Below are 23,924 nucleotides of genomic sequence, written 5' to 3'. Positions count from 1 at the left end.
GTGAGGTTTCTGCATTTTTTCCACTGAAGGCAGTCATTGTGGGAAGAAACTAAAGGTGAGGCTTTAGTTCAGAATCTCCGCATGGCTCAACCAGTCACTGCCATGTGCATAGCAGACGCTGACTGATTACAGTACAGGAGTCTATGACTCAAGGCGTGTGAGTACACTATGTCAGTGTTTTCTCGAAAAATGTTGTCCACACAATAGTCTTGGGCCCATACCTTACTTTCCTTAAGTAGTAGATCACTGAAATCTGGCTGAAATTTCAGAAGATTCTCATTATCTCAATTGCCACCATCACGATCCACTGAGTGAAGAAGCAGGGGAGTCTTGACTGACTGACATAATGAAGAGTGTACAATCGGCTTGAATCTAAAAATTTTATGCTGTCAGGCTACTAGTTGTAGTACTTGGACAATCCCTGAAGTAAGAGGTGCAATTCTTACCAGGGGGTGCTGTGGCTTAGTTGGTTAAAGCACCTGTCTTGTAAATAGGAGATCCTGGGTCCGAATCCCAGCAGCACCTTGTTAATGCTGATGAATCTTTTGCCAAGAATAACCTTCATGTCTGCTGGAGGCATGGTAAGTGTAGACCTTGTATGTTAAGAGCAAAAGTGTCAGCTAGGCACTCGCACAACGTGTCTTTGCTCCTGCCATGGAGGCATTACAATAGTTCTGCTCGAGAATATAGTTCAATACTGAAGAGTTTGCTAGAAGCCACACAGCTACCTTCTTCGTTGGGCAGTGAACATGACAGAGGTGAACAGCAGTGGCCTGGAGAAGGATAGTTATGGAGAAGAAAGAATTTGAAGCATTTGTGTAGAGGAAGTGTTGACCAATTTCAACGGCTGGCAAGGATCATAGCCACGATCATGTAATTGTGAAATACGTAACTAACAGACAAGGGTAGTGGTGGTCCTACTTTTTCCTGTCTCTTGGTGCTGTGGCTTAGTTGGTTATAGTGCCTGTCTAGTAAACAGGAGATCCTGGGTTCAAATCCCAGCAGTGCCTTGAATTTCACTGTAGGAAATGAAATGCTGCGAGCTTCTTGCCTTTTTTCCACTGAAGGCCGTCATTGTGGGAAGAAACTGTCAGAAGCAAATCATTTGCTCCAGGTGAGGCTTGAGTTCAGAATCTCAGCATGGCCCAACCAGACGCTGGTTTGAATATTGAACATAATGAAGAGTGTGCAATCGGCTTGAATCTAAAAATTTTATGCTGTCAGGCTACTAGTTGTAGGACTTGGACAATCCCTGAAGTAAGAGGTGCGTTTCTTACCAGGGGATGCTGTGGCTTAGTTGGTTAAAGCGCCTGTCTTGTAAACAGGAGATCCTGGGTCCAAATCCCAGCAGCATCTTGTTAATGCTGATGAATCTTTTGCCAAGAATTACCTTCATGTCTGCTGGAGGCATGGTAAGTGTAGACCTTGTATGTTAAGAGCAAAAGTGTCAGCTAGGCACTCGCACAACATGTCTTTGCTCACGCCATGGAGGCATTACAATAGTGCTGCTCGAGAAAATAGTTCAATACTGAAGTGTTTGCTAGAAGCCACACAGCTACCTTCTTCATTGGGCAGTGAACATGACAGAGGTGAACAGCAGTGGCCTGGAGAAAGAAAGTTATGGAGAAGAAAGAATTTGAAGCGGTTGTGTAGAGGACGTGTTGACCAATTTCAACGGCTGGCAAGGATCATAGCCACGGTCTTGGAGTTGTAAAATACGTAACTGACAGACAAGGGCAGTGGTGGTCCTTCTTTTTCCTGTCTCTTGGCACTGTGGCTTAGTTGGTTAAAGTGCCTGTCTAGTAAACAGGAGATCCTGCACTGTAAAGCCTAATAAGTTCACAGAACTCAAAAATTATTTTGTAACAGATTACACAAAAATATTTTAGTGATGTTTTTAAATGTTTTAAGTTTACGTAAAATAAAACTTATACTTAGAGTTGCCTTAAATTATCTCAATGTTATCTTATAAATATTGATATTCCTCAACTTATAATTGGGGAGTAATTCACTAAAAATTTTCAATATTTTTCAACTCATATAATGTGGAAAATACACTTAAAATTTTCAACATTTTTCAACTCATAATGTGGAAAATACACTTAAAAGTTTCAATATTTTTCAACTCATATAATGTGGAAAATACACTAAAAATTTTCAATATTTTTTAACTCATAATGTGGAAAATACACTTAAAAGTTTCAATATTTTTCAACTCAAAATGTGGGAAATGCACTAAAAATAATTTCTAAAGTGAAATACTGATGTTGGCCCACTACACAATTATAATCAGCTAATAATGTTAGAAAACATGAAAGTGACACCACAGTGACAATTTAACTTTTTTTATTCAACACAATGTGCTTTTTAAAAGGCACAAATTAAAGAAGCTCAGTCAAAACAAAGTGCTTGTCAAAGTAAATCAAAAGGAAAAGGAAATGACTCCATAAAAACTAAATCTGTTTTAAAGTACATTGTGTTAATAGTTCCATATTCTGGTAATGTTCATTGCTAGAGAGTGTACAGTAGATTCAGTATTTTGGGTCTCCATCTCACATTATGATAAAAACTCACAAAGTATTCATGATAAAATTCAATAAGATTCTAAGTATAATCCATCCTCAACAGCAATGACAACTATTAGAATGTGGAGCCATTTAAACACTGTTTAAAAACGTTTTAGCACTCACTCTTCCTTGAAAAACACAAATAACATTCAAATAAAGTACTGGTTTCTACTGTGCTGTACTTCAACTGGCAACATCAAGGCAGTGCATCATGGTAGGCATTAGGCAACAGAACATTAAACATGTATAGTGCATGAATTGAACAGTCGTTTCCCACGTTATTCAGTACAAAAAACTTTAGCGTTATTCAGTACAAAAAACTTTTTCAATGTTGTGAAATGTATCTATTAATGTATTAAATCTGAGGTAGAACAGGCAAACATTGTCACATCTTAAATCTGAGGTAGAAGAGGCAAATAATTACATTTGTAAACAAAAAAAAACTTCCTCAATACTCAGTTCAACAAATAATCCATTCTGAATGATTCACTCACTGAACAAATAATTCTTCAGCGTCAGTAGACGCCCTTTCAGTGGTTTGTTGTCCTCAAGACACACCACAACTTTTTGGATAAATGTGAATGTAAGTTCAAGATTCTTTGGGTACTGTAGGTCTAGTGCATAGATGTACCCAAAGAGCAGGAGAAATGAGTCAGCCAGATTTGTGGGACCACTCACAAGCACTTCATCCTCCACGACAATACAGATGCTCTCAGGGCTGAAGAGGGATGCATCAGTAGTGTCACCCGTGATGACTGTCAGGAGAGCCAACGGAGTGTCAGTGAGGTCTGGACCATCTGCTGACTATAAAACACAAATGATACAATAATGAATTCAGCCCCTCAAGGATACAAATCATGCTAATGATATCTAGACATTACTGTCACTTAGCACTTAGACTGCAACTAAGCTACATGTTTTAACTATTTTCTGTACATATGCTTATATCTTATGTTAGTTTCACACCCATCGGTTAGCACTTTTTGAGTAGTGGAATGCTTTATACTTACCTTTTCATAATTTCTACCTGTCAGTTTGTAGAATAACAACTCAAGTGAACTTCATAAACAGGTCCTGGGGGGTATTCCAAAAGGAGGTTCAACAAACTCTGAGCCTAACCCTGAACTCTGAGTTGACTTACCCTGTGAAGTGAAACTGAGTTTTCAGTTCCAGAACAGCTGATCTGAGTTAGGTAAGTCGACTCGGAGTATGTTAACCCTGAGTTGAGCCTGTGCCTGACGACTAGTAAAAAGCCATCATAAATGGAGCTCCAATACTGTGATTCACCGTGGCAACAGGGGAGAAAACAGGAAGCAGACATTTTCTGGCTGCGGCCATAATAAAAATCGCTGACAGAGTTTTAGATGCCGCCGTCTTTTCAGTTTGAATGAAACATCATTTTCTTTTATATTAGCCTTTGAGGAGGTGGTTGAATGTTGTTTAGTGTTTTATTTCATTTAAATTTAGGCTATTTTATTTAATTTAAATTGGCTGAAAATGAAATAAAAACATTCTCACATTGGCTCCTCACTTTGGTTTTTATTTTACATATTAAACAAAGTAAATGTTTATTCAGTAGATATTTTAACTTGTAGTAGCTTTTACCACCAACACATGCTGTGTAACACACATCTGTGTCCTAACATCCTGCTGAGTAGATGAACATAAAGTGCTGCTCACCTCCACCACGTCCGACAGAGGGCTCTGAACTGAAAACTCAAGAGTTTCACTTCACAGGGTAAGTCAACTCAGAGTACAGGGTTAGGCTCAGAGTTTGTTGAACCTACTTTCTGGAATAGCCCTCTAGAATGGTTAACTCAGAGTTTCCCTTATCTCAGGATTCACTCTGAGTTTTCACCTAACCTGCTTTCTGGAATACCCCACTTGTTCTCCTAGAGTTCTTTGAGTGATGTCATATGTTTAAGTTGACTGGATAGCTAGGCAAAGGGATCGATAGTGAGGCCAGTACACTTACGTTACAGGTCCTGAAGAACTTGGAGGCATCTTCACGCAGGTACACAGGAAGTGCACGAAGGACGAGGGCCCGTCTCATATTTACATCACGTTGTTCCTAGATGGACAAAATATATCCATTACAATAGTAATTACACAAATGCAGAGCAAACACTTAAAAAAAATCTAAGTGTTAAATAGCTCCATATTCTGATGGTGGTCATTGCTACAGATGGTAGATACAGTATTCTGGGTCACCATTTCTTCAGTAAAACATTTTTCAAATGAATCAGTTTCTATTGTAAATACTTAAATAACTCACAAAGGAAAAAACTCAAAATTGTAAATCCAATTTTTACGAAAACAGTAGTTATTTGGACTTCTTCAAATTGAAGCTGTTCAAGTATCTTTTTAAGGTACCTCTTTCTGATAGAATACATCTTGTCAAGACGTTTATCTCTGATGAGAGACAATGTTCCTTGACAACCTCGGGGCACAGTCGAGGTAATTCACACTATGGCTTCTTACAGTTGTCTGCAAACAATCTATTAATAATCTGTTTCTGAATAATGCAAAGTTAAAAATTCACCTGAGGGTCATAAATCCTCATGAGCTTGGCTAGCTCCTCCGCTATCTTGCCAGTCTTGGTGGCCTTGTCTCTGAACAAGGTGATGAGTTTAGGCATGTGTCTGTCCAGCTCCTTGTAGAATTGACTGCGCAGGTTAACGTTGTTGATTCGGTGGAACTCTGCGAACACCTGTACATAGACAGAATTACACAGAAATGTACAAAGATGAATTAGGAACAGAAATGTGAATGTATTTTGAGAGGTTTTCAGTTGGCAGGTAGCAAAACCAAGGGCAATTCTATTATGGATGAATCAGAACCAAGGTCAAAATAGAAAGTTAATTGTCATTCTTTAATTTAAAACAGGCTGTATAATGTTATCTAAAGGAAATCTAATAATAAAACTGTATATTTTGTTTAGGGTGAATGGCAAAAATGTCACAGCGTGATGTGTTGTCAACTTTTACATTTGCCATTTGCTTTTTGGTGAATTTTTTGAAAATTTAGATTTTTAAACAGTCATTGAAATATTGGAAAAATCAATCACGTTCAAAGTGGGCATGCTTAAGAGTCATGTTGATTAATTGCTCTCAACAGGGAGAACAGTAAAATAATAAAATATTTTTTATTTTTTTACCTGTGACTCCATAAGTAGGGCTGGCCATCTGACCATGACATCTTTCACCTGTGGAGCTACAACAGCTCCAACGATTTCTTGGCGACGAAGAGCATAGGATATGTTCATGAGCTTGCCTATGACTAATTGGTTTCTCTCAGTCTTTTCGACTTCATGTATGATTTCTTCTCTCATTGTTTCCAGAGTGGCTGGGGTTTGATCCTTCGGTAGGTTGATGATGTAGTTGACCTCAGCTTTTCGAGCTTTCTTTATATTTTGATGGGGGTGATCATTGTCGGGGTTGTTTCGGCTCCGCCTCCCTGTGTTGATGGCTACTTCTGCAACCCCAGCTTTGGCCAGATTGTTACGGTAAGACGCAAACTTGTACCCTATGTGACGTTTCCATCCCAACTCCCCGTCTTCACCAGCTGTCATTCTGAGACATGGATGAGCTGTAATCAAAGCTTTAGCAGCCATTGCCAATTCCTTTTCATGTGGGTATGGTTTAAAATTGTAGATCGTTTCTGCCATTTTTTTAAGGATTTCACTCTTATGTGACCTCTTTAACTTCAGCAATTTTCCTGATTCTTCATAAACACGATTTCCTTCTTCTAGAATATGCTCCATTTCATAACCAAAACCAGGAACAACAAAGTGATCAGGCCAACTCTTCTGCGGCTGTAACGCATTAGGGAGTATGTCTGTGTCAGAAGATGCGGTAGATGAGGTGCGGTAGCCTTCAGGTCTGATGACTCTCAATGTGCCCTTCTCTGGTAACTCCTTGATGTCCACAAGAAGACAAAGATCACCATCAAAGTCCGGATCCTCATAGTGCAGGCTAAAGTCCTCATCCAATCTCGGCTTGAACCTCTCTTGCATTATTTCTTTCAGCTCCTTCACTGACTTTGGTCGCTCAAGTAGAGTAAGTTTCAGGGCGGTGTCTCGTGCAACATACACACGCAGCACATGTTTCTGGGCAGCAGCCATCTTTTGGTTCCTAAAAGACAGAAACACATTAATTTTCATGGAGAGTAAAGGTGACACACACAACATTTACATGACCACATACCAACTGGTCCACACAGCTCCAAGAGAATGTTAGTCATCTGTTTACCTCCTTCAACAAATCTTCATTTTAATAATATGAAACAATTGGGTGTCAAGAGCAATCTTCCATCTATGTTGTAAGCACAGAGAGGTGTTTTGTCATTTAGCTCTGATAGGGTGTGAACAGTCAGATTGTTTGGGAAAAGTTCGTAAGATCTCAGGTGTTCAATGTAGTGTGATGTGTGCTCTTGGCAAAGAAAGACAACTGTACTGTTAACCAGGAGAACCTGTTGAATTCTACAGTAATTAGGCAGTCCTCCCTCTTGTCCCACAGACAAAAACATTCCTACATCATAATCAGTTCCATCAATGCAGACCTTTGATGTGCTGTAAATAACATTGCTTGCTGTTATTTGTTCAATGTATGTCTTGGCGACATTTGGAAGCATTGATACCAGTACAGAAGAGACATTTGATGTCTGCTGGTGAGGTTTGAAGAATCCTGAGGCACTGAGATGGTATGCTACCATGTATTGATGCCTGTCTGCAAGTGTTTTTAACACATTTTTAAAGTTTTGTGTGTCGTGCACAACTCTCTTGAAAAAACGATGTTTACCCTCAAACCTCATTGTCCACAAGTGCACAAGGGGCCCAAAACGGCGTACAAGATCAGGATAGTGTTCAACGTAGTGATGCTTAGGACGGAGTTTGAAATCTGGAAAGGCTTCTTTCAGCATCTCTTTATGATCCTGTATCGTGGACTGTAAATACTGGATGGACTCCTCTGTGAATTCTGAGCACAGCGATAACTCTACTACCTCTTTTAAGTCCATTAGCACAGTCCATGCTTCATCCTCTTCAGGAACTGCATTCCCAATAATTAAAGGGAGCAGTCTAAGCAATGTGGCATTTTCATGGCCATTAACACCAATGCTTTTCTTTACAGCAAAAGTCTGTGGTATTTTATGAGGTTTTTCAAGCTTGGAAACGATAGAATTCTCTCGTTCAAATATTCAAGGGTGAAGTATTTGCGACGGATCATCTCTCCGATACACAGGGCGAGCTCTACAGGCACAATGCCCTCAAAAAGATCGTGGAGGGCATCAGGTGGAAAGCCAGTGACAGTATGAAAATGCTCTAGATGCTGGCTCAGGACACAATCTGCCTGAACACCATTCTGACTCTGACTTTCCCCATGCATTACAGCATGCACATCACTATTATGGCTGTCTTTTGTCCTAAAACTGAACTCGCCACTTGCAATGTCATGAGTCTGAAGTTGAGCTTGTGTTGCCATGCAGAATCTGCAAAAATATTCTGCTCTAAAAGACTTTGAAAAACCTGCCAAATCATGGGCTGCAAGATTGTCAGACACCACACACATGACTGTTCCTTGAACTACCTTACCAATAGACTCTATGAAGACCCCATCTTGTTCATGGGTACGGAGGTCTCTCAACAAAGGACCAAGTGCTTTTTCATAGCCAAATGTCTGCATATCAGCCACTTTACATAAAGCTGCAAGCTGAATCACATGAAGGGCTGATCGGTATTTACTGGGAAGATCAGCAAGCGTCCAATATACTGAACATATTTTGTGTATTTTGCGTGATGTGCCAAGTGGATTGGCTATTTCCAAATCATCAATGTACAAAATTAGTGTTACTTTTAACTCATCTGAAGACAAGAATGTGTTCTCTTTGAAGTACAAACCATCTTGGTGGCTTACATAATGACCGTTTTGTGCCACTTTTGTTTCTTTAATTTTGTCCAAAATATCTGTATGATTGAAGATTTTTTGTATCATCTCAAGAATGGGAACATGCACTGCTGTGTGTCCTGGCTGTAGCAGATACTGTACAGGCTTTACCACAGGGTAATTATTTTCGATGAAGGTTTTCCTTTTCTTGGTTGAAGATAACTGCTTCCCCTTAGCTGTGGCACTGACTATAACATTACTGTCCATAACAGTACTGACAACCTCATTTAGAAGTGTTTCACTGACAGTGATGTCATGACTCTGTAAGACCTCTCTAATGTCATGTTTGAGTATCGGTTGTGACAAGGAAAATATCTGAGTCAAATGTTCCACTATTTCCTGAGATGCCATGTCAGATACATGACGAATAGATTGCATCTTTAGGAATAATGATGCCAAGTTATGGTTCAACTGGGCTCTTTAAGTGTCTGTGTCACACTGACTGTTTACCTCATTAAGATCAAATGTGTCCGCAGACCCTGCACTGTGACTTTCAGCAGGTTCCCCAAGACTTTCTGCTGCAACTACAACTGGGGCACTATCATTGTCTGCCAATACAACACTTTCACCAAAGTCTGAATCACCACTATGTTTTCTACTTTTGTGTGCATTAAACGCTGAGTAGCTATTTGTTCTGTAATTACAGTTCTTGAATGGGCATGCTACCATCTCATGACTTCTCAAATGACCAAATAGAATTTCCTCAGAAAAGGGCTGCTTCAAGTTACACAAAGGACATGTAAAAAAAACACATGCTCTTTCAGTTGGATCTACTCTACATGTATCATTATGAGATCTTGACAGATGAGCTTTCATTGCTTCAAATGATGGAAAAGTACAAATACAACTGTCATAGAGACATGGCAGGGGGGACACTCTTGAATATTGGCTATGCAGTACAGTATAGTGCCAAAATAATTGTCCCCGGGTATTTGATGTTGCAGAACACAACTTGCACTTCCACTCCATTGGGCCAACTTCAGCTAATAGTGTTAATAACACTATTTCATATAATACATCCTACCTGACCTGTTAAAATTATTTCGAGATGATCTCACAACCACACACTTGAGCCTACGAAGAAATACAAACACAGGTCTGGTTAGCATCATGATAACACACTGACATTATGTTATTTAGCATTGTTCGTTTCATGCTAGCACACACATACACACAGCTCGACAATGTAAAATATAGACTGTGTAACGCGGACACTTATTGAAATAAGTATACTCACAGTACTCACATGCATTACCGGCGAAAAGCGATAACAACAACCAGCAGAAACTGGGAAGCAAGGAAAGTTATTCTTCTGGTCCCCGCCAGAAAGTTCAGACTCGTGGACCTAACCGTCAGTGTCCCGGGCAAACATGCATTATGGGAAATGTAGTTCATACAGGAAACCCGCTGATAACATTTCACCGTTGTATGATTGTAAGACGTATTTGTCACCAGTGTTGGGGAAAGTTAATTTTAAATGTAATATATTACAATAGAGTAACTCCCCCCAAAAAGTAACTAATTGCATTACTTAGTTACTTTTTATGGAAAGTAATGCGTTATATTAATTTTGAGTTACTTTTGCGTTACTTATTTCTTACCTGGCTAAAGCTTTATCTTGTTCAGGCCTTAGACGTGTTTTTTTTACTAAGAAATTCAGCATTCAACAACAGCCTTTATAACCCTCACCTTAATTTTCTTTTAAAAACACATACGGTAATTAAATATTTTTTTAAGCAAATTAATTAAAATAAAAAAGTAACTCGCGCTACTGTTTTAAAAAAAGTAACTCAAATATTAATGTGTAAATTTCTAAAGTAATACGTTATATTACTCGTTACTTAAGAAAAGTAATATTATTACGTAACGCACGTTACTTTTACGCGTTACCCCCAACACTGTTTGTCACATTCAACAACTTCTAAAGTTACAATTACTTGGATTTGTAAACTACTTACAAAAAAATTCACTGTGCACATTGGACAAATGTATTCCCAGTTCCAAATTTAAGACTATTTATCGAAATTCAATAATAAAATAAAAACCTTAGCGTTACTTACCAAATCAGGGCTGATGCTAAGACGGCGCTTAAGAAAACGAGGGCAATAACACTAATGGAAAAAAAAACTGAGGTGGTAGTGGTGGTGGTTTGAAGTGGGGGGATAAAAGTGCGCACTGCAAACAAACAAAAACAAATTAAACTGTGTTCCACATCCACATGGGCTGGCCAAGACTTCTCCGCATCAAGGTAAAATTAAGATGGCTGACTCAGCTTTCCTGAAGGAGAGATAAGACCCACCCACCAGAACGTCATGACGTCGATAACGTTATGACACTACTGTGTGGTTTCTAAACTTTTTGAGTGTTCCACACAAATTAGCTATAAAATATGGAGCCCTATTCAATTAAAGTGGCTCAAATCTCAACAGAGCTCAAAACTTTATAGTTTGGTCAACTGCATAATGACATTTAACTGTTATGACCCTATTAGTTATGAGCTAGTATGACTGTTTGGGATTACAGTGTGGGTTCAAATCCCAGCAGTGCCTTGAGTTTCACTGTAGGGAATGAGATGCTGTGAGGTTTCTGCATTTTTTCCACTGAAGGCAGTCATTGTGGAAAGAAGCTGTCAGAAGCAAATCATTTGCTCCAGGTGAGGCTTTAGTTCAGAATCTCCGCATGGCTCAACCAGTCACTGCCATGTGCATAGCAGACGCTGACTGATTACAGTACAGGAGTCTATGACTCAAGGCGTGTGAGTACACTATGTCAGTGTTTTCTCGAAAAATGTTGTCCACACAATTGTCTTGGGCCCATACCTTACTTTCCTTAAGTAGTAGATCACTGAAATCTGGCTGAAATTTCAGCAGATTCTCATTATCTCAATTGCCACCATCACGATCCACTGAGTGAAGAAGCAGGGGAGTCTTGACTGACTGACATAATGAAGAGTGTACAATCGGCTTGAATCTAAAAATGTTATGCTGTCAGGCTACTAGTTGTAGTACTTGGACAATCCCTGAAGTAAGAGGTGCAATTCTTACCAGGGGGTGCTGTGGCTTAGTTGGTTAAAGCACCTGTCTTGTAAACAGGAGATCCTGGGTCTGAATCCCAGCAGCACCTTATTAATGCTGATGAATCTTTTGCCAAGAATAACCTTCATGTCTGCTGGAGGCATGGTAAGTGTAGACCTTGTATGTTAAGAGCAAAAGTGTCAGCTAGGCACTCGCACAACGTGTCTTTGCTCCTGCCATGGAGGCATTACAATAGTTCTGCTCGAGAATATAGTTCAATACTGAAGAGTTTGCTAGAAGCCACACAGCTACCTTCTTCGTTGGGCAGTGAACATGACAGAGGTGAACAGCAGTGGCCTGGAGAAGGATAGTTATGGAGAAGAAAGAATTTGAAGCATTTGTGTAGAGGAAGTGTTGACCAATTTCAACGGTTGGCAAGGATCATAGCCACGATCATGTAATTGTGAAATACGTAACTAACAGACAAGGGTAGTGGTGGTCCTACTTTTTCCTGTCTCTTGGTGCTGTGGCTTAGTTGGTTATAGTGCCTGTCTAGTAAACAGGAGATCCTGGGTTCAAATCCCAGCAGTGCCTTGAATTTCACCGTAGGAAATGAAATGCTGCGAGCTTCTTGCCTTTTTTCCACTGAAGGCCGTCATTGTGGGAAGAAACTGTCAGAAGCAAATCATTTGCTCCAGGTGAGGCTTGAGTTCAGAATCTCAGCATGGCCCAACCTGACGCTGCCATGTGCATAGCACACGCTGACTGATTACAGTACAGGAGCCTCTGACTCAAGGTGTGTGAGTACACTATGTCAGTGTTTTCTCGAAAAACGTTGTCCACAGAAAAATCTTGGGCCCATACCTTACTTTCCTTAAGTAGTAGACCACTGAGATCTGGTTGAAGTTTCAGCAGATTCTCATTATGTCAATTGCCACCATTACGATCTACTAATTGAAGAAGCAGGGGAGTCTTGACTGACTCAAATAATGAAGAGTGTACAATTGGCTTGGTTCTAAACATTTTCTGCTGTCAGGCTACTAACTTTAGTAGTTTGATAATCCCTGAAATGTGAGTTGCAACGTTTAATAGTGGGTGCTGTGGCTTAGTGGTTTAAAGCGCCTGTCTCGTAAACAGGAGATCCTGGGTCCAAATCCCAGCAGCACCTTGTTAATGTTGATGAATCTTTTGCCAAGAACAACCGTCATGTCTGCTGGAGGCATGGTAAGTGTAGACCTTGTATGTTAAGAGCAAAAGTGTCAGCTAGGCACTCCCACAACATGTCTTTGCTCACGCCATGGAGGCATTACAATAGTGCTGCTCGAGAAAATAGTTCAATACTGAAGTGTTTGCTAGAAGCCACACAGCTACCTTCTTCATTGGGCAGTGAACATGACAGAGGTGAACAGCAGTCGCCTGGAGAAAGAAAGTTATGGAGAAGAAAGAATTTGAAGCGGTTGTGTAGAGGACGTGTTGACCAATTTCAACGGCTGGCAAGGATCATAGCCACGGTCTTGGAGTTGAAAAATACGTAACTGACAGACAAGGGCAGTGGTGGTCCTTCTTTTTCTTGTCTCTTGGCGCTGTGGCTTAGTTGGTTAAAGTGCCTGTCTAGTAAACAGGAGATCCAGGGTTCAAATCCCAGCAGTGCCTTGAGTTTCACTGTAGGGAATGAGATGCTGTGAGCTTCTTGCCTTTTTTCCACTGAAGGCCGTCATTGTAGGAAGAAACTGTCAGAAGCAAATCATTTGCTCCAGGTGAGGCTTGAGTTCAGAATCTCAGCATGGCCCAACCAGACGCTGCCATGTGCATAGCAGACGCTGACTGATTACAGTACAGGAGCCTCTGACTCAAGGTGTGTTAGAACACTATGTCAGTGTTTTCTCGAAAAATGTTGTCCACACAAAAATCTTGGGCCCATACCTTACTTTCCTTAAGTAGTAGACCACTGAGATCTGGTTGAAGTTTCAGCAGATTCTCATTATCTCAATTGCCACCATTACGATCTACTAATTGAAGAAGCAGGGGAGTCTTGACTGACTCAAATAATGAAGAGTGTACAATTGGCTTGCTTCTAAACATATTCTGCTGTCAGGCTACTAACTTTAGTAGTTTGATAATCCCTGAAATGTGAGTTGCAACTGTTAATAGTGGGTGCTGTGGCTTAGTGGTTTAAAGCGCCTGTCTTGTAAACAGGAGATCCTGGGTCCAAATCCCAGCAGCACCTTGTTAATGTTGATGAATCTTTTGCCAAGAACAACCGTCATGTCTGCTGGAGGCATGGTAAGTGTAGACCTTGTATGTTAAGAGCAAAAGTGTCAGCTAGGCACTCGCACAACATGTCTTTGCTCACGCCATGGAGGCATTACAATAGTGCTGCTCGAGAAAATAGTTCAATACTGAAGTGTTTGCTAGAAGCCACACAGCTACCTTCTTCATTGGGCAGTGAACATGACAGAGGTGAACAGCAGTGGCCTGGAGAAAGAAAGTTATGGAGAAGAAAGTATTTGAAGCGGTTGTGTAGAGGACGTGTTGACCAATTTCAACGGCTGGCAAGGATCATAGCCACGGTCTTGGAGTTGTAAAATACGTAACTGACAGACAAGGGCAGTGGTGGTCCTTCTTTTTCCTGTCTCTTGGCGCTGTGGCTTAGTTGGTTAAAGTGCCTGTCTAGTAAACAGGAGATCCTGGGTCCAAATCCCAGCAACACCTTGTTAATGTTGATGAATCTTTTGCCAAGAACAACCGTCATGTCTGCTGGAGGCATGGTAAGTGTAGACCTTGTATATTAAGAGCAAAAGTGTCAGCTAGGCACTCGCACAACATGTCTTTGCTCCTGCCATGGAGGCATTACAATAGTTCTGCTCGAGAAAATAGTTCAATACTGAAGAGTTTGCTAGAAGCCACACAGCTACCTTCTTCGTTGGGCAGTGAACATGACAGAGGTGAACAGCAGTGGCCTGGAGAAGGATAGTTATGGAGAAGAAAGAATTTGAAGCATTTGTGTAGAGGAAGTGTTGACCAATTTCAACGGTTGGCAAGGATCATAGCCACGATCATGTAATTGTGAAATACGTAACTAACAGACAAGGGTAGTGGTGGTCCTACTTTTTCCTGTCTCTTGGTGCTGTGGCTTAGTTGGTTAAAGTGCTTGTCTAGTAAACAGGAGATCCTGGGTTCAAATCCCAGCAGTGCCTTGAGTTTCACTGTAGGGAATGAGATGCTGTGAGGTTTCTGCATTTTTTCCACTGAAGGCAGTCATTGTGGGAAGAAGCTGTCAGAAGCAAATCATTTGCTCCAGGTGAGGCTTTAGTTCAGAATCTCCGCATGGCCCAACCAGATGCTGCCATGTGCATAGCAGACGCTGACTGATTACAGTACAGCAGTCTATGACTCAAGGCGTGTGAGTACACTATGTCAGTGTTTTCTCGAAAAATGTTGTCCACTCAATAGTCTTGGGCCCATACCTTACTTTCCTTAAGTAGTAGTTCTCTGAAATCTGGCTGAAGTTTCTGCAGATTCTCATTATCTCAATTGCCACCATCACGATCCACTGAGTGAAGCAGCAGGGGAGTCTTGAATGACTGACATAATGAAGAGTGGACAATCGGCTTGAATCTAAAAATGTTATGCTGTCAGGCTACTAGTTGTAGTACTTGGACAATCCCTGAAGTAAGAGGTGCAATTCTTACCAGGGGGTGCTGTGGCTTAGTGGTTTAAAGTGCCTGTCTTGTAAACAGGAGATCCTGGGTCCGAATCCCAGCAGCACCTTGTTAATGCTGATGAATCTTTTGCCAAGAACAACCGTCATGTCTGCTGGAGGCATGGTAAGTGTAGACCTTGTATGTTAAGAGCAAAAGTGTCAGCTAGGCACTCGCACAACGTGTCTTTGCTCCTGCCATGGAGGTATTACAATAGTTCTGCTCGAGAAAATAGTTCAATACTGATGACTTTGCTAGAAGCCACACAGCTACCTTCTTCGTTGGGCAGTGAACATGACAGAGGTGAACAGCAGTGGCCTGGAGAAGGATAGTTATGGAGAAGAATGAATTTGAAGCAGTTGTGTAGAGGAAGTGTTGAGCAATTTCAACGGTTGGCAAGGATCATAGCCACGATCATGTAATTGTGAAATACGTAACTGACAGACAAGGGTAGTGGTGGTCCTACTTTTTCCTGTCTCTTAGTGCTGTGGCTTAGTTGGTTATAGTGCCTGTCTAGTATACAGGAGATCCTGTGTTCAAATCCCAGCAGTGCCTTGAATTTCACTGTATGAAATGCTGTGAGCTTCTTGCCTTTTTTCCACTGAAGGCCGTCATTGTGGGAAGAAACTGTCAGAAGCAAATCATTTGCTCCAGGTGAGGCTTGAGTTCAGAATCTCAGCATGGCCCAACCAGACGCTGCCATGTGCATAGCACACGCTGACTGATTACAGTACAGGAGCCTCTGACTCAAGGTGTTTGAGTACACTATGTCAGTGTTTTCTCGAAAAATGTTGTCCACACAAAAATCTTGGGCCCATACCTTACTTTCCTTAACCCTTAAGAACCCAGACCTATTTCTACTTTCATGAAAATTACGGGGGTTGTAAGTTATATCAAATGAATCATATATAACACATTTCTGAAGTTTTTTTTGTAATAGCACCACCTACTGGCCCAGATCTGAAATGTCACATATGCGTCACATTGGGCAAACAAGGTACATTTGTTCCATATTTAGAAAGTAATTCTGTAAACACTTTCTTGCTTTTAAAAACAGAATTTCCTTTTTATTTTCAAATTCTTAACATGGATAATGATGGTAACACTTCTTGGTTTACTTCAACAAGCTTCTTGGGAAAAAAAATAAATAAATCAGCCCAATGTTGGAGGTACAATTGAACATGTCACTGAAAAAACATTAACATTAGAGAGGTGTAATGAACTAAAAACATGAGCATATAAAAACATTTTGCCAAAATAGAAAAGAATGTTACATAAAGTCAATAACTTGCTCAAATGGCTTTTTTCATTGCAGTTGTTAGAAGTTTACCTTTGGTAATGGTAACTTTTGAAGCAATTTCTTTCCTCTGTGAAACAAAGACGTACATCACATTTTTCACAGAGGGTGGTAGTTGCATTCACCTTGCAATTTTTGCACCGACCTCGCTTTTCACATTTTACCGGCCAATGTGCAACCTCATCAGTCCGGACATCCTCTGGAACTCCAACACGAACTCTCTTGGGTGGTGGAGGTGGTGATGAGATGTTCTGTGATGGGCGCCCCCTGTGTGATTTCCAAAGGATCAGGCTTGTGGCAACTTCTGCCTGGAAGGTTCTTTGTTTCAGTGGCTTTTGGACACCAAGTAGCTTGCAGTCACGACGATAAATCAACCATGCGTTGACAACACCGAGCATGATGGTTTGCCAGAACAGGTAGAGATACCACCTCTGTGACTTCATGTGGTACTTGTACCTTGCAATGCAGGCGTCAAGCAGGTCAATACCCCCCATGAATGTGTTGTACTCCTTCACAATGTGTGGCCTTTTGACCTCAACAAATGCCTTGTCCGATTTGCTCCAGCGACGGACTGTATCTTGAGGCTCAGTTGCACAATAGGATGAGATGAGGGTAACAGATTTGTTGTCATACCACTTCACAATAACCATGCTCTCCTCCTTATTCACCCTGGCATCAACAGATCCTCTGCCTCTCTGGGCAAGACTTTTTTCATCTTCAAGCTGACAACCTGCTAAGCGATTTCCACGAAGTGTTCCTACAAAGTAGATCTGTCGCTGAAGAAGTGTGAGCACAAGTGGGGCTGAGGAGAAGAAGTTATCAGCAAAAACTTTGTAGTTTTGCTCAGCTGGCAGAGTTTCACACAACTTCACCACAACATCTCCTCCAATCCCAAGTAAAGTCTTCTTCCCAGTACCACCTTGATAAACAACAAAATCATGGAGCATACCAGAGGATGAGCACCGGGCCCAGATTTTCAATCCCCAGGGGTGGGGCTTTCCCTTCACATACTGCCTTATTGGGCTGTGTGTCCCCTTGAAGGGTACCATTTGCTCATCAACAGAGTTGTACTCCTCTGGGACGATATCCAGGCATTGTTTGCGAAACATTTCAAGCCATGGACGGATCTTCCAGCAGTTGTCTTCTGCATCTCTGTGTAATAAATCTGTATTGTCAGTGAAATGTAGAGATCCCAGCAGGGTTTGAAATCGGTTGCGGGACATGTTATCTGCTACCATAGGACACCTGGCGTCATTTTCCCAGTATGCTCGATTTCCAGGCATTTGGCACAGACCCATCCTCAGATAGAGACCAATGAGTATTTCTAGTTCTTTAACAGTGGTATTTACATTTCTCAGATGGTTGGATTTTTGTACACTGTATAAATTTGTTTGTTCCATTAACAACAGCAGCATATTATCTGTGATGAAGTTTTTGAAGTACTCCAGTGGAGTGTGGATCTCATCTGGAGGTTTGGCACAGGGTCCCTTGAATGTGGTCTCAGGGGTTTCGAACGTTTTCTTTCTCCAGGAGAATTTTTGTCCTTTGATGGCTGCCTTGGGCTGCCCAGTGTCCATATGGCTTGAATGTGGCTCTGTCTCTAAATCACTTGAATCACAACTGTCTGAATCACTGGATTCACTTGATTCATCACTCTCCACGTCTTTGTGGGGGATGTAATTAGGGTCTTCAGAATCTTCATCTGAGCTACTTTCACATCCCTCATACTCACTGTCCTCTGCAGCGATAAACTCCAGCGCATCTTGAACACTATATTTTTTCTTTTTATCCATTCTACTAAAGAGTGAAAATGACAAAAAATGGGGGGTAACTGAAAAACGCCTCGACAAAGCTAAAGTAAAGTTCCATCACAAATTTAGGTAATTTAATAAATTAGTTATGCTTGAATTTAGTTAAATATGACTGAGAATTAACAACAAAGAATACATTTACTTAAAATAACTGAATGAGCTAAACTGACTAAGCAAATGATCAGTTTTTGTCTTTTTGTGACAAATACTGTATGTCACATCAGTTTTTTTAAGAAAATTTGGAGTTTAATGCCTGATGTGACATATTTGTCACAGCGATATTTAACAAACTGATTCTAGATCAAATTGTTTCAGAAATATTACCAAACTAGGTTACAAGTGACCTATGACATCTTATCTAAAGTTTAGAATTGCTGAATGAGTAAAAGCTTACCTTTGCAAAAAGAAAAGAAAGTTTTTAAAATTAGCACAGTGGTCTCATTAGCTAACCAGGTGGACCAAGACTTTGAAAATGGTGTCTTGAACACCCAGAATGCCTCACTTGTCACATGACTGAACTAGTTTGTGCAGTAGACGTCACTTAGGGACTTTATTAGTTAAAAGTCAAAGTTAAACCATTGTAAATAGTTTTTCTCTAAGTGTAAAGGGGCGGTGACACCATCTGGTTGAAGTTTCAGCAGATTCTCATTATCTCAATTGCCACCATTACGATCTACTAATTGAAGAAGCAGGGGAGTCTTGACTGACTCAAATAATGAAGAGTGTACAATTGGCTTGCTTCTAAACATTTTCTGCTGTCACGCTACCAACTTTAGTAGTTTGATAATGCCTGAAATGTGAAGTGTTTGCAAGAAGCCACACAGCTACCTTCTTCATTGGGCAGTGAACATGACAGAGGTGAACAGCAGTGGCCTGGAGAGAGAAAGTTATGGAGAAGAAAGAATTTGAAGCGGTTGTGTAGAGGAAGTGTTGACCAATTTCAACGGTTGGCAAGGATCATAGCCACGATCTTGGAGTTGTAAAATACGTAACTGACAGACAAGGGCAGTGGTGGTCCTACTTTTTCCTGTATCTTGGCGCTGTGGCTTAGTTGGTTAAAGTGCCTGTCTAGTAAACAGGAGATTCTGGGTTCAAATCCCAGCAGTGCCTTGAGTTTCACTGTAGGGAATGAGATGCTGTGAGGTTTCTGCATTTTTTCCACTGAAGGCAGTCATTGTGGGAAGAAGCTGTCAGAAGCAAATCATTTGCTCCAGGTGAGGCTTTAGTTCAGAATCTCAGCATGGCCCAACCAGACGCTGCCATGTGCATAGCAGACGCTGACTGATTACAGTACAGGAGTCTATGACTCAAGCCGTGTGAGTACACTATGTCAGTGTTTTCTCGAAAAATGTTGTCCACACAATAGTCTTGGGCCCATACCTTACTTTCCTTAAGTAGTAGATCACTGAAATCTGGCTGAAGTTTCAGTAGATTCTCATTATCTCAATTGCCACCATCACGATCCACTGAGTGAAGAAGCAGGGGAGTCTTGACTGACTGACATAATGAAGAGTGTACAATCGGCTTGAATCTAAAAATTTTATGCTGTCAGGCTACTAGTTGTAGTAGTTGGACAATCCCTGAAGTAAGAGGGGCGACTCTTATCAGGGGGTGCTGTGGCTTAGTTGGTTAAAGCGCCTGTCTTGTATACAGGAGATCCTGGGTCCGAATCCCAGCAGCACCTTGTTAATGCTGATGAATCTTTTGGTCTCTTGTTGGACCACATTAGTATGGAGCGAATGTCTGCTTCCTCCAAGAATCAATTGGCCAATTTCAACTTGTAAAGGCTTCAAGGCTTTTGATGTTGTTCCCCACAAGAGGCTCTCATTTAAACTCAAAGCGACAGGTATTTTAGGAACTGTAGCGACCTGGATTAACGGATAGGAAGCAGCGAGTAGTTATAAGAGGCTCAATGTCACAGTGGGCCTGCGTTCATAGTGGGGTACCGCAGGGTTCAATTTTAGGACCACTTTTGTTCCTAATTTACATAAATGATATAGACACCAATATATACAGTAAACTGGTGAAATTTGCAGATGACACCAAGGTGGGTGGTGTAGCAGATACTGAACTAGCAGCTCAGCAGCTACAGCGGGATCTTAATTTAATTAGTGACTGGGCTGACACCTGGCAGATGAAATTTAACATAGACAAATGTAAGGTACTCCATGTAGGGAGCAGAAATATAAAGTACAGGTATTTTATGGGACCTACTGAAATAAAGGTAGCTGATTATGAGAAAGACCTTGGTGTGTATGTTGATGCTTCCAGGTCTCATTCTCGCCAGTGCGGGGAAGCAATAAAAAAGGCCAATAGGATGTTGGGGTATATCTCCAGGTGTGTGGAGTTTAAGTCAAGGGAGGTAATGCTAAGATTATACAATTCCTTGGTGAGACCTCACCTAGAATATTGTGTACAGGTTTGGTCACCATATCTTAAAAAGGACATAGCAGCCTTAGAAAAGGTGCAGCGTAGGGCCACAAGAATGATTCCTGGTCTTAGAGGAATGTCATACGAGGAAAGGTTATTTGAGCTAAATCTGTTCAGCCTCAAGCAAAGGAGACTGAGGGGGGACATGATCCAGGTCTATAAGATTCTAACAGGTTTGGATGCTGTTCAACCGAATAGTTACTTCCGCATTAGTTCCAATAGCTTAAATCCGAAGCTCCACTTGGCAAAATAAAAGTGTTGGCACAATAAGGCACCCAGACTAACATCCTGGTTGCTAAACTGCCGACACGACAGAGGGAAAAAAAAAAAAATATATATATATAAACAGTCATATTAAGAAAAATGGCCACAGCATCTACAGTTTAAACTACTAATTATAAATATATTTCAACGATATTGTGCCGCAATATTTGCATGTACTATATCAGGACATTCACTGTAGGGAATGAAATGCTGTGAGCTTCTTGCCTTTTTTCCACTGAAGGCAGTCATTGTGGGAAGAAACTAAAGGTGAGGCTTTAGTTCAGAATCTCCGCATGGCTCAACCAGTCACTGCCATGTGCATAGCAGACGCTGACTGATTACAGTACAGGAGTCTATGACTCAAGGCGTGTGAGTACACTATGTCAGTGTTTTCTCGAAAAATGTTGTCCACACAATAGTCTTGGGCCCATACCTTACTTTCCTTAAGTAGTAGATCACTGAAATCTGGCTGAAATTTCAGAAGATTCTCATTATCTCAATTGCCACCATCACGATCCACTGAGTGAAGAAGCAGGGGAGTCTTGACTGACTGACATAATGAAGAGTGTACAATCGGCTTGAATCTAAAAATTTTATGCTGTCAGGCTACTAGTTGTAGTACTTGGACAATCCCTGAAGTAAGAGGTGCAATTCTTACCAGGGGGTGCTGTGGCTTAGTTGGTTAAAGCACCTGTCTTGTAAATAGGAGATCCTGGGTCCGAATCCCAGCAGCACCTTGTTAATGCTGATGAATCTTTTGCCAAGAATAACCTTCATGTCTGCTGGAGGCATGGTAAGTGTAGACCTTGTATGTTAAGAGCAAAAGTGTCAGCTAGGCACTCGCACAACGTGTCTTTGCTCCTGCCATGGAGGCATTACAATAGTTCTGCTCGAGAATATAGTTCAATACTGAAGAGTTTGCTAGAAGCCACACAGCTACCTTCTTCATTGGGCAGTGAACATGACAGAGGTGAACAGCAGTGGCCAGGAGAAAGAAAGTTATGGAGAAAAATGAATCTGAAGCGGTTGTGTAGAGGACGTGTTGACCAATTTCAACGGCTGGCAAGGATCATAGCCACGGTCTTGGAGTTGTAAAATACGTAACTGACAGACAAGGGTAGTGGTGGTCCTACTTTTTCCTATCTCTTGGCGCTGTGGCTTAGTTGGTTAAAGTGCCTGTCTAGTAAACAGGAGATCCTGGGTTCAAATCCCAGCAGTGCCTTGAGTTTCACTGTAGGGAATGAGATGCTGTGAGGTTTCTGCATTTTTTCCACTGAAGGCAGTCATTGTGGGAAGAAACTAAAGGTGAGGCTTTAGTTCAGAATCTCCGCATGGCTCAACCAGTCACTGCCATGTGCATAGCAGACGCTGACTGATTACAGTACAGGAGTCTATGACTCAAGGCGTGTGAGTACACTATGTCAGTGTTTTCTCGAAAAATGTTGTCCACACAATAGTCTTGGGCCCATACCTTACTTTCCTTAAGTAGTAGATCACTGAAATCTGGCTGAAATTTCAGAAGATTCTCATTATCTCAATTGCCACCATCACGATCCACTGAGTGAAGAAGCAGGGGAGTCTTGACTGACTGACATAATGAAGAGTGTACAATCGGCTTGAATCTAAAAATTTTATGCTGTCAGGCTACTAGTTGTAGTACTTGGACAATCCCTGAAGTAAGAGGTGCAATTCTTACCAGGGGGTGCTGTGGCTTAGTTGGTTAAAGCACCTGTCTTGTAAATAGGAGATCCTGGGTCCGAATCCCAGCAGCACCTTGTTAATGCTGATGAATCTTTTGCCAAGAATAACCTTCATGTCTGCTGGAGGCATGGTAAGTGTAGACCTTGTATGTTAAGAGCAAAAGTGTCAGCTAGGCACTCGCACAACGTGTCTTTGCTCCTGCCATGGAGGCATTACAATAGTTCTGCTCGAGAATATAGTTCAATACTGAAGAGTTTGCTAGAAGCCACACAGCTACCTTCTTCGTTGGGCAGTGAACATGACAGAGGTGAACAGCAGTGGCCTGGAGAAGGATAGTTATGGAGAAGAAAGAATTTGAAGCATTTGTGTAGAGGAAGTGTTGACCAATTTCAACGGCTGGCAAGGATCATAGCCACGATCATGTAATTGTGAAATACGTAACTAACAGACAAGGGTAGTGGTGGTCCTACTTTTTCCTGTCTCTTGGTGCTGTGGCTTAGTTGGTTATAGTGCCTGTCTAGTAAACAGGAGATCCTGGGTTCAAATCCCAGCAGTGCCTTGAATTTCACTGTAGGAAATGAAATGCTGCGAGCTTCTTGCCTTTTTTCCACTGAAGGCCGTCATTGTGGGAAGAAACTGTCAGAAGCAAATCATTTGCTCCAGGTGAGGCTTGAGTTCAGAATCTCAGCATGGCCCAACCAGACGCTGGTTTGAATATTGAACATAATGAAGAGTGTGCAATCGGCTTGAATCTAAAAATTTTATGCTGTCAGGCTACTAGTTGTAGGACTTGGACAATCCCTGAAGTAAGAGGTGCGTTTCTTACCAGGGGATGCTGTGGCTTAGTTGGTTAAAGCGCCTGTCTTGTAAACAGGAGATCCTGGGTCCAAATCCCAGCAGCATCTTGTTAATGCTGATGAATCTTTTGCCAAGAATTACCTTCATGTCTGCTGGAGGCATGGTAAGTGTAGACCTTGTATGTTAAGAGCAAAAGTGTCAGCTAGGCACTCGCACAACATGTCTTTGCTCACGCCATGGAGGCATTACAATAGTGCTGCTCGAGAAAATAGTTCAATACTGAAGTGTTTGCTAGAAGCCACACAGCTACCTTCTTCATTGGGCAGTGAACATGACAGAGGTGAACAGCAGTGGCCTGGAGAAAGAAAGTTATGGAGAAGAAAGAATTTGAAGCGGTTG

At 41.3% G+C, this 23,924-nt stretch overlaps 1 protein-coding gene and 17 non-coding genes across 19 annotated transcripts; 17 read left to right on the top strand and 1 right to left on the bottom strand.

The window, feature by feature from the left end:
• Window positions 1-451: 451 nt before the first annotated feature.
• Window positions 452-525, top strand: trnat-ugu (transfer RNA threonine (anticodon UGU)). Its single transcript has one exon. It is a non-coding gene; the product is annotated as a tRNA-Thr (tRNA).
• Window positions 526-936: 411 nt separating this feature from the next.
• Window positions 937-1,010, top strand: trnat-agu (transfer RNA threonine (anticodon AGU)). Its single transcript has one exon. It is a non-coding gene; the product is annotated as a tRNA-Thr (tRNA).
• Window positions 1,011-1,282: 272 nt separating this feature from the next.
• Window positions 1,283-1,356, top strand: trnat-ugu (transfer RNA threonine (anticodon UGU)). Its single transcript has one exon. It is a non-coding gene; the product is annotated as a tRNA-Thr (tRNA).
• A 973-nt stretch (window positions 1,357-2,329) lies between these two features.
• On the bottom strand, window positions 2,330-6,365 carry LOC140582929 (uncharacterized). Of its 2 annotated transcripts, none has more exons than XM_072707441.1 (4): window positions 5,725-6,365; window positions 5,110-5,277; window positions 4,543-4,638; window positions 2,330-3,371 (listed from the first exon to the last, which is right to left on the bottom strand). In XM_072707441.1, exons 1-4 carry the CDS (start codon window positions 6,328-6,330, stop codon window positions 3,054-3,056), a joined length of 1,188 nt encoding a protein of 395 aa, XP_072563542.1. In that variant the 5' UTR covers window positions 6,331-6,365; the 3' UTR covers window positions 2,330-3,053. The 2 variants fall into 2 exon arrangements, with proteins under 2 accessions (XP_072563542.1, XP_072563543.1); XM_072707442.1 differs by having other exon boundaries at window positions 3,199-3,322.
• Window positions 6,366-11,558: 5,193 nt separating this feature from the next.
• On the top strand, window positions 11,559-11,632 carry trnat-ugu (transfer RNA threonine (anticodon UGU)). The gene has a single exon. It is a non-coding gene; the product is annotated as a tRNA-Thr (tRNA).
• A 411-nt stretch (window positions 11,633-12,043) lies between these two features.
• trnat-agu (transfer RNA threonine (anticodon AGU)) lies at window positions 12,044-12,117 on the top strand. The gene has a single exon. It is a non-coding gene; the product is annotated as a tRNA-Thr (tRNA).
• Window positions 12,118-12,617: 500 nt separating this feature from the next.
• Window positions 12,618-12,691, top strand: trnat-cgu (transfer RNA threonine (anticodon CGU)). Its single transcript has one exon. It is a non-coding gene; the product is annotated as a tRNA-Thr (tRNA).
• Window positions 12,692-13,102: 411 nt separating this feature from the next.
• Window positions 13,103-13,176, top strand: trnat-agu (transfer RNA threonine (anticodon AGU)). Its single transcript has one exon. It is a non-coding gene; the product is annotated as a tRNA-Thr (tRNA).
• A 500-nt stretch (window positions 13,177-13,676) lies between these two features.
• On the top strand, window positions 13,677-13,750 carry trnat-ugu (transfer RNA threonine (anticodon UGU)). Its single transcript has one exon. It is a non-coding gene; the product is annotated as a tRNA-Thr (tRNA).
• An 896-nt stretch (window positions 13,751-14,646) lies between these two features.
• Window positions 14,647-14,720, top strand: trnat-agu (transfer RNA threonine (anticodon AGU)). The gene has a single exon. It is a non-coding gene; the product is annotated as a tRNA-Thr (tRNA).
• A 500-nt stretch (window positions 14,721-15,220) lies between these two features.
• trnat-ugu (transfer RNA threonine (anticodon UGU)) lies at window positions 15,221-15,294 on the top strand. The gene has a single exon. It is a non-coding gene; the product is annotated as a tRNA-Thr (tRNA).
• Window positions 15,295-19,368: 4,074 nt separating this feature from the next.
• Window positions 19,369-19,442, top strand: trnat-agu (transfer RNA threonine (anticodon AGU)). Its single transcript has one exon. It is a non-coding gene; the product is annotated as a tRNA-Thr (tRNA).
• Window positions 19,443-19,942: 500 nt separating this feature from the next.
• Window positions 19,943-20,016, top strand: trnat-ugu (transfer RNA threonine (anticodon UGU)). Its single transcript has one exon. It is a non-coding gene; the product is annotated as a tRNA-Thr (tRNA).
• Window positions 20,017-21,689: 1,673 nt separating this feature from the next.
• Window positions 21,690-21,763, top strand: trnat-ugu (transfer RNA threonine (anticodon UGU)). The gene has a single exon. It is a non-coding gene; the product is annotated as a tRNA-Thr (tRNA).
• A 411-nt stretch (window positions 21,764-22,174) lies between these two features.
• On the top strand, window positions 22,175-22,248 carry trnat-agu (transfer RNA threonine (anticodon AGU)). Its single transcript has one exon. It is a non-coding gene; the product is annotated as a tRNA-Thr (tRNA).
• Window positions 22,249-22,727: 479 nt separating this feature from the next.
• trnat-ugu (transfer RNA threonine (anticodon UGU)) lies at window positions 22,728-22,801 on the top strand. Its single transcript has one exon. It is a non-coding gene; the product is annotated as a tRNA-Thr (tRNA).
• Window positions 22,802-23,212: 411 nt separating this feature from the next.
• On the top strand, window positions 23,213-23,286 carry trnat-agu (transfer RNA threonine (anticodon AGU)). The gene has a single exon. It is a non-coding gene; the product is annotated as a tRNA-Thr (tRNA).
• Window positions 23,287-23,558: 272 nt separating this feature from the next.
• trnat-ugu (transfer RNA threonine (anticodon UGU)) lies at window positions 23,559-23,632 on the top strand. Its single transcript has one exon. It is a non-coding gene; the product is annotated as a tRNA-Thr (tRNA).
• Window positions 23,633-23,924: the final 292 nt, after the last annotated feature.

The sequence above is a fragment of the Paramormyrops kingsleyae genome, chromosome 25 (assembly GCF_048594095.1).
Source record: "Paramormyrops kingsleyae isolate MSU_618 chromosome 25, PKINGS_0.4, whole genome shotgun sequence".
NCBI lineage: Eukaryota > Metazoa > Chordata > Actinopteri > Osteoglossiformes > Mormyridae > Paramormyrops > Paramormyrops kingsleyae.
The sequence above is the reverse complement of the archived record's forward strand: the minus strand, read 5'-3'. Positions and strand labels throughout refer to the sequence as shown.